Below are 9,624 nucleotides of genomic sequence, written 5' to 3'. Positions count from 1 at the left end.
GCCCACAATGGATGCCAATCAATGCCCATAATGGATGCCAATCAGTGCCCACAATGGGCATCACTGATTGGCATGCATTATTGTTTGGCACTGATTGGCATCCATCCCTATACAATACTGTACACTACAATGCCCATCCGTGCCGCCTATCAGTGCCCATCCATGCCACCTATCAGTGCCCATCTATGCTGCCTATCAGTGCCCATCCATGCCGCCTATCAGTGCCCATCCATGCCGCCTATCAGTACCCATCCGTGCCACCTATCCATGCCCATCCATGCCACCCATCCATGCCAATCCATACCACCTATCAGTGCCTATTTGTGCCGCCTATCAGTGCCACTTCATTGATGCCACATCATTGGTGCCCATCAGTGCCGCCTTTTCAGTGCCAGTCACTGTGGCCCGGTCAGTGCCCATATGTGAAGGAGAAAACTTACTTATTTACAAAGTTTTGTAACTGAAACAAAAAAAATGTTTTTTTCAAAATTTTCGGCTTTTTTTTATTTGTTTAGCAGAAAATAAAAATCCCAGAGGTGATTAAATACCACCAAAAGAAAGCTCTATTTGTGGGAACAAAATGATAAAAATTTAGCTTGGGTACGGTGTAGCATGACTGCGCAATTGTCATTCAAAGTGCGACAGTGTTGAAAGCTCAAAATTCGTCTGGGCAGGAAGGTGTCTAAGTGCCCGGTAGATTTACCTTCAACTATGTAGTGCAAGGGCCTGCCTGATTGCATACAAATTGAAATTGTTTAGATTTGACCTCATATTATATTGTTTTGGTAAGGATGCTTTCACACTGGGGCGGTGCTGGCGTTAGCGGTAAAGCGCTGCTCGTTTTAGCGGTGCTGTACAGCTGTTATAGAAGCCCTTTGGTGCCGTCTTTCGGGCGGTAGCAGGATGCTTTTAAAGCGCCTGTGATGTGGAGCTTGCGAATAGCTTTTGAGGTGCTTCGGAAGAGGTGCCCTTTCATATCAATGGGCAAGGTCTGTGTGGGAGCAGTGTATACAGCGCTCCCACACTGCCCCAAAGATGCTGCTTGCAGGACTTTTTTTTCCAGTCCTGCAAGCACATCGTCCCAGTGTGAAAGTACTCGGCCTCTCACACTGGTGTGGATTGAGAGGCTGTTTTCAGGCGCTATTTCTAGCACTAAAACGCCTGAAAACTGCCTCAATGTGAAACGGGTCTTATAGAAAATTGTATAATGTATGGAGCCTAACTTAATGATTAAATTAAGTGTGATTATATGTCAGTATTACATTATATATCCCTGTATGTTGCGGTCGTTCACGTGCTTATCTAATAGCTTTTTTAAACTATCGATGCTCCCTACTGAGACCACCGTCGGTGGACGGGTATTCCACATCCTTGCCATTCTTACATTAAAGCGGTAGTAAACCCGCTGAGTTTTTTTTTCTTCCATACCTGCAAGGGAAAAGGCATAATGAGCTAGTATGCACCGCAGTAGCCAGAGCCGCGGTGTCGTCACTCCCGCGCATGCGCACAGGAGATTTCTTTCCGGCAGGGTCCGGCGTCTGACGGATTTTCAGCTGAGAATCCCCTGTGAGCATGCGCCGCTGCAGTCAGCGGCGCATTGCGAGGGGAATATCTCCTAAACCATACAGGTTTAGGGGATTATTTTTTTTACCTACAGGTAAGCCTTATTATAGGCTTACCTGTAGGTAAAAGTTGCAAAAAAGACTATACAACCGCTTTAAAGAACCCTCTATGCAGTTTAAGTTTAAACCTCTTTTCTTCTAATTTTAGTGAGTGGCCACGTGTCTTATTAATCTCCCTTCCCCAAAAAAGTTTTATCCCTACTATGGGGTCACCAGTATGATATGTAATGGCCAAAATACATTAAAATATATATTTTCATGAAACTATTCAAAATTAGGAGATATCATTCCAGAAGAGCATTCCCTCCTTCCAACAGGGAAGGCGGATTAAGTTACATCATCCATTGGAGAGTTAAAGTTAAAAGACAAATCCTATGTTGAAACCAGGTAAACATGAATCTGATACGAAACCAGCTGAGTATGGTCAAAATGTGTGTTTTCAGACTGAAGTTACAAAACTTTTAATTAAAGAAAAAGCTTGGGTAAATAACCCCATTGTTTCAAAGGATGAAATTGCCTTCCTAGTCAAACTCCGATGTTGACTCAAGCTTTCCCTCAGGCAATGACTGAGATGCGAAGTTAATGTTATACCAAATGACACACAGGCACAAATCTCTGAACGGTCAATAATCAATATGTGCCTAAATTGTCTGGCAGGAGAAATGGTTTGGAAATTTAAAAGATGTATACATGTGCTATGATAAATATATGTGATCATAAGTAACTCAAATGCTATATTGGATTCTAGGTCACAGATACGACCATAATTTTAATATCCACTGACACCATGAGTAATCTGCCATAAGATAGAAAGAACTGTGTTTAGATACCATCATTGTTGTAAAGACATAGAAACCATGACCGCATCTACATGAAAATACCCATATAACATGTTGTCCTAAGACAAATAGGTTTTCATAGGATATGTAGAAGTCATACATTTATCTATTTAAACATCCATTGTGTGCGATATTAATCAAATTTATACTAAATGTATTATATTTTGTACCAATTGCAGGGGTCCCTGAACAATATAGACATCTACTGTATTCATAAGCCCCAATATATAGATAAATACCTATTATAAAAGAAACATATTTTTTTCTTTTAATAGTTTAGAACACATTTTCTGTCCTCGGGCACCTAATGGCTGAAGATGATATTACCAGAATTCCCCAGGTAAATCATTAGAATTCTCCAACCAATGGAGAATAAGCCAACTCTTTTGGGCTGAGCTTATGATAATTTTTTAAGCTTATTGTCCCAGACAGTATAAAGAATGTGAGGGCCTCAGAGAGAGGATCACAGACACACAAGCCAGATGTACCCCTAAACGATCAAGAAATCTGTTGATATTTGACCACTCCCCATCTTGCTGGACCTTGTGACTGGAACCACTCCATGTACTTAGATATTGGCGGACATCTCCCCCTTTTAAATTGTTGGTAAAATCCAGACCATACAAATCTTAACTATCTTGTCTCTCAAAATTGTAGGGATTATATTTTATAGTTTATGTATTGACATTATCATATGTTATACAGGCATACCCCACTTTTAAGTACACAATGGGTATTATTTACTAAAGCTGGAAAGTGCAAAATCAGGCTCACTTCTGCTTAGAAACCAATGAGCTTCTAACCCAGCTTGTTCAATGAAGCTTTGGTAATAAAATCTGGAAGCTCATTGGTTTCTTTCAGAAGTGAGCCTGATTTTGCACTTTCCAGCTTTACTAAATAAACCCCATTGTGTACTTAAAAGTGGGGTATGCCTGTATGTAGGGTAGTTTATCATTATCATCTGCCCATATTGATTGTCTAGGCTGTGTATTATTGAAGCTGCATTTGGGGGAATTCAGACAAACTTGTACTACATCAGTTTAAATTTCTGTGGTCCCGGGGAGAGTATTATTGCCCCATTCAATTTTAGTAAGCTCTGTTGGTTTAATATTTCTTTCAAATTGGCTATATTTTTCTGTTGACTCCGTGAGACATACTTTGGATTCCTTCTGGCTGGAGAAATTCAGATGACTTTCCCTGAACGACAAGAGATAATGGGGTTTATTTACTAAAGGCAAATCCACTTTGCACTGCAAGTGCACTTGGAAGTGCAGTCGCTGTAGATATGAGGGGGACATGCAAGGAAAATAAAAAACAGAATTTTTGCTTGTACATCATAGGATGATAAAATCAGCAGAGGTTCCCCTCATTTCAGATCTTCCCCTCAGATCTAAAGACTGCACTTACAAGTGTACTTGCAGTGTACTTGTAGTGCAAAGTGGATTTGCCCTTAGTAAATCGACCCCATTGTGTTCTTGAATATAAAGCGTGTTTACCGCACATATTTTTCTAACAGAACAATTTGGGCTCCCCTGAGAAATTGTGTAATATTTAGAAATATTGTTTCATTGCCGTGTTGGTGTTTTGATAATGTGTGTGTGAAATATCAATCACTAGAAATTCCAGTTCTGTATAACATTGTATAACTATACTTGTTAAATAATTACGCCAAATTATTTACTGATTAATTTTGTTGGGAGATAGTTATACATTGGTAAGAAAACCCCATAAATTAACAAACTCAGGAAAGGATTGTGGTATGTACTGATTATCTGAACTAGGTTCATAAAACGTACCAAAAGGTTGGAGGCACTAAAAAACAAAACACTGAGATCTTAAATTGAGATTCCATACCACACTCATAACAGGTATTTGTAAATTGAAATCATATCCCCTCTCAGGCGTCTCTTCTCCAGAGAGAATAAGTTCAGTGCTGGCAACCTTCATAACTAATATCCTCCAGACCCTTTGTTAGCTTTGTTGCCCTTCTTTTTACTTGCACCATTTACAGTACATCCTTTCTGAAAACTGGTGCCCAGAACTAGTCCAGGTGAGGCCGGACTAAAGTCTTGTAGAGTAGGAGAATTATCACTTTATCCCTGGAGTTAATCCCCTTTTTAATGCATTCCAATATTCTGTTTGCTTTGTTAGCAGCAGCTTGGCATTGCATGTTATTGCTGAGCCTATCATCTACTAGGACCCCCCAGTTCTTTTCCATCCTAGATTCCTCCAGAGGTTCACCCCCTAGTGAGTAGATTGCATTCATATTTTTGCCACCCAAATGCATTATTTAAAATTTTTCTATATGGAACCTCATTTGCCATGTAGTTGCCCAGCCCATTAATTTGTTCAGATCTTCTTGCAAGGTTTCCACATCCCGTGGAGAAGTTATTGCCCTGCTTAGCTTATTGTTGTCTGCAAATACAGAGATTGAGCTGTTTACCCCATCCTCCAGGTCGTTTATGAACAAATTAAACAGGATTGGTCCCAGCAGAGAACCCAGGGGACCCCACTTCCCATCCCTGAGCATTAAGAGTATTTCACATTTATCACCACCCTCTGAACTCACCCTTGTAGCCAGTTTTCAATCCATGTACTCACCCTATGGTTCATGCCAACAGACCTTACTTTGCACAGTAAATGTTTATGGGAAACTGTCAAATGCTTTTGCAAAATCCAGATACACATCTACGAGCCTTCCTTTATCTACATGGCAGCTCACCTCCTCATAGAAGGTTAATAGATTGGTTTGGCAAGAACAATTCTTCATGAATCCATGCTGATTGCTGCTAATGATACTGTTTTCATTACTAAAATCTTGTATATAGTCCCTTATCACCTCCAAGAGCTGGCATACTATTGATGTTAGGCTAACTGGGCTATAATTCCCAGGGATGTATTTTGGCCCTTTTTTAAAAACAATATTGGTGCTACATTGGCTTTTCTTAAATCAGCTGGTACCATTCCACTCAGTAGACTGATGTGTCATGAGGACAAACACTGCAGTTTTGGTCACTGAAGCCCCCCGATTCCCTTGTGAAGACTGAGAAGAATAAATTCAATAACTTCAACCATCTCCCCATTTTAACCATAACCATCTCCCCATTCGTTGTAACCAGATGTCCTTCCTCATTCTTTATGGGGCCAATATGGTCTGTCCTCCCTTTTTTGCTGTTTATATACTTAAAGAATTTTGGGGGATTTTTTTTGCTCTCCTCCACTGATGTGTCTTTTGTGTTCTATATTAACCACTCTAATTGCACCCTTACATATCTTGTTGCATTCTTTGTAAAGTCTGAATGCTGATGATCCCTCAGCCTTATATTTTTTTAAGGCCTTCTCCTTTGTGATAATTGTGATCATAATAGCAACAAATGCATCAATGTAACAATAAACAGTGGTGGAATAATTGAACCTTGGGCTATGGGCTGTAGCCAGTTGATGTATCCCCCCACCACCAGTTTATTGGGATTGTAAATAAGGTTTGAGAGCAGCATAAGTGTGGATTGATTATAACATCTCCAACTGCCTTCTACTGTATATTAACTACTGCTCCTTTATTTCTGTAGAAGAGTAAAATCCTAGTTAGAAGAGCATTTGCAGACTAGATAGGCTCATAGGAAACAACACATCCCTTGCCACTGACATATATTTGCGTACAACTAATATATAGGGGGCAATAAGAGCTCAGAGCTCAGGGTATAAAGCCAGCTCCCCTTAAAGGTGATCATTAGGTAACCTGAAAGGTGCCTAAAACTTGCCTACAAACATCCTGACTGCCAAAGGGTTTTGCCTAAGAAAGCTCTTTGCACAAACATGCAAGTTGGACTGAGGATGGTGGAAGTCCTGATGGAACAACTTTCATTTGAGGTGGCACAGCCAGGGAGCACTGGACAGGGTCACGGGGATGCCTAAATCCATATTGACCATGTGAACATTTTTTAACGCCTGTTGGCATCTTAACACCAGCATGACAATATGTGCATATGTTGGGCAACATTACTGATCCAAAACTATTTTTTGTACATGGCCCCCTATGCAAATTTGATAAGCTAAATGTCAACCTCGAATGAGGCAACAGTTTTAAATGTAAATACTTCAAGGTCTATGAAGTCACTCATTACACAGATTGAAGTACACTTTGTTGGAGTTTAATGTATGACTGGGATGTGCTAGCAACAAGAATACCTGGCAGTGTACACTTACAATGGGACATGGCATTTTTTATTGAATTACAGATTGAAAGTTAGTCTGAACAAGTAGATGCAACATCATTAATCAGTTTACATGATGATCACGTTCAGTACTGCATTGCTGTGCTTTTTCCAGTGTATAAATTATGTAATATGTATCAAAATGCTGACATGCTAATAGTATGCAGTTTTAATAACTATTAATTTAATAGACTGAATATGTTATATTACACAGAATATCAGGTAATTGCAGCAATGATATAGTCTGAGCAGTAACCTCTCTAATACATTCTGCTGTTGATGGAATCACACTATTCGGTTTATTTATTATTATTATAGTGCAAAGAGCTGTGGTGTGTAGTGGTAACCCACAGCAACCAATCAGAACTGAGCACCCACAGCACTTAACTGTCATTAAACCTAACAGAGGATCCTCTGACCATAGTTGCCCCTGTAATATGTGCCATAATATGTTCCATAAAATTCAGATAGACCAATGTTGTATTTTTAATATCACGATTTATAATTTAAATTGCAGTGTGTTTAAAGTATCTAATCTACATAAAATATGTTCTTTCAGGTCTGTTAATACTAACAACTACCAACTGGTACCACCAATATTGGTGAGAGTAATGAATGATAATTTCTGATAGGTCACCGTGGGTTTATTATCTATTGATCTACAACACATAAACACATTATCAGAATAAATAACATCATCCCTGCTCCCATGGAGCTTACAATCTAATGGCTTCACAATGGTCATATAACACATGGGTTGATTTACTAAAACTGGAGTGCAAAATCTGGTGCAGCTCTGAATAGAGACCAGGCTTACAGTTTGTTTTGTTTTTTTTAGTCAAAGCTTAATTGAACAAGTTGAAGTTAGAAGACGACTGGCTACCATGCACAGATGCACCAGATTTTGCACTCTCCAGTTTTAGTAAATAAACCCCAGACTCTTTAGGGTCTGTTTGATGTTGAACCCAAATAACCTACCAATAGGTTTTAAAGTTTCAGGAGGAGACCCACACAAGCAAAAGAAGAACATATGTTCTATTGCAGACAAACTGAACCTAAGACCTCAAAGCTAACCATTGTGCTTCATGCCATTGCCCCTTGGACGGCATTAGTAAATAAGCTTATATATGTTGCCTTCAGTCATCTTCTATTTTGATATTGCTCCCATCACCAAGGCTAAATCAACAACAGCTGCATAACAGACATAATCTATCCCAGTAATAACATGTGCTTGTGTTTTTAGGCTGTATATTAGGAGAACGCCACAGTGTTATCTAGTAATGAAATGCTCATTTTTTGAGGCAACATAATGATGTAATTCACATTCAGAAGAAAATAAAATATAAACAACACAACTCAATCATTACAGATATACATTTCTTTTTCCGGAGCCCATTTCTACATACATACTGCCAAGATATTTTTGGCAACAGCTGTGCTATACTATTGTGTAAACTAGAATATGTTTTACAACACATGGCTTGGGCATAGAATATTGCATTTCTACTGAAACAGCCATCATCTTGACTCCTACGTTGGATAGAAAATTGAAGCTGTCACTCAGACGTTGTCACAGAATTGTTGTGCCAAGTTCTACAGTAACCCTAGCGTAGAGTCTAGCATTTCTAAAGAGTGCAGGTTCATAATCAGATTATCACAAAAAACAAAGAGAACAGAGGCTGAAAGATCAAAATCACACATTGCCAATTATCTATAGGAATGAGTTTACGACATGCTTTCGGGAATATTTATGCATTTATATAAACTCATTTCTATACATATATAGTCCACAGTACTGCATACCAACTGAACATATAAATTAAAAGGACGTTATTATTGTTTTCTTAAAAATTCAAAGTCTGGGACATCATCTTCCACCATTCCATCAGCTCTTCCTTTTCCTCCTCTTTTCTTTCCGATAAGGACTCCAAATCAAAATCAATCTGTGTAAAAGGAAAAAATATACTTTTTTGCAGTCAATGAAAAAAAAAAGAAGACGTGTGAGCAGCAGAAAAAATAAGAGCGTGGGAGCAGTAGAGAAAATACATCTCACCCCTGGCATGATTCACAAAAGATTAACCTCCCTGGCGGTATGATTATTTCGGATTTTAGGTGCTAAAAGCGGTACAATTATTTTGCATGAAAATTTGGCGTTTTATATTGTAGTCCTGTAATTCTTAGGAATAACTCTCTTAAATCTGTCCAAACCAGAGTCTAGCAGACATCCCGGGTATGATAAAGTTTGAAAAATGAAATCATAAATTATAATATAATAAATAACTATAAATAATTGTACCAAATAATAATAATATAACAATAATAAAAATTATTCAATAATGTAATCAAATCAAAAACACTGAAATTTGCTCAGTTGCAGAATTGTCACTGTCATTACTTTTCAATATTTGATGATGGATCTCCCCACAAATCGCTATCCCTCAGTTCTGCGAGTGATTCTAATTTATTATCGCTGTTTTCTAGCTGGTCTAAAATCATTTTTGATGTAAAGGGACAGTTTTGGTTGCTATGGACAATCTCCAGTTTCCAGGCAGAAAGAACAGTTTTTATAATATAAAACTGCATGCAGGACACTGGGCAGACCACTAGGGACAAAGGGGGTGTGAAATAATTACATACAGCAATGTAATCTGTAAGATTGCATTATACTGTATGTATACTGTGTGTTTCACTTTTTGAATTTGGCTCCGATCTCCGTTCCCGTGCGTCGCAACGCTCGCAGGGAACGGAGATCGGCTCCGTGATAGATCGAGCGAGACACGGCTCGCTTGTACAGCGGGGAGACAACGCTGGATCCGAGGGAGAAGGTAAGTAAACCTCCTCCTGGATCCAGCGATGCAGTCCCAAGTCTGGCTCGGGGTTACCGCTAATGGTACAAAAATTCCACCCCGAGCCAGACTCGGGAAGACCGTCAGGGGGGTTAATAAAGAT

The 9,624-nt window shown here is 39.1% G+C and overlaps 1 protein-coding gene across 1 annotated transcript in view; it reads right to left on the bottom strand.

The window, feature by feature from the left end:
* Positions 1-6,590: 6,590 nt before the first annotated feature.
* The window catches only part of CPE (carboxypeptidase E), a 95,792-nt gene continuing 92,758 nt past the window's right edge, over positions 6,591-9,624 (bottom strand). The window contains exon 9 of the mRNA XM_077477164.1: positions 6,591-8,618. Within this exon, the coding sequence (XP_077333290.1) occupies positions 8,520-8,618 (99 nt within the window). The 3' untranslated portion in view covers positions 6,591-8,519. The remainder of the gene's footprint in view (positions 8,619-9,624) is intronic.

Source organism: Lithobates pipiens, unplaced genomic scaffold (genome assembly GCF_037356315.1).
Source record: "Lithobates pipiens isolate NorthernLeopardFrog02 unplaced genomic scaffold, aLitPip1_a1.2 Scaffold_13, whole genome shotgun sequence".
NCBI lineage: Eukaryota > Metazoa > Chordata > Amphibia > Anura > Ranidae > Lithobates > Lithobates pipiens.
Note: the sequence above shows the minus strand (reverse complement) of the source record. Positions and strands in the feature narration are given on the sequence as shown.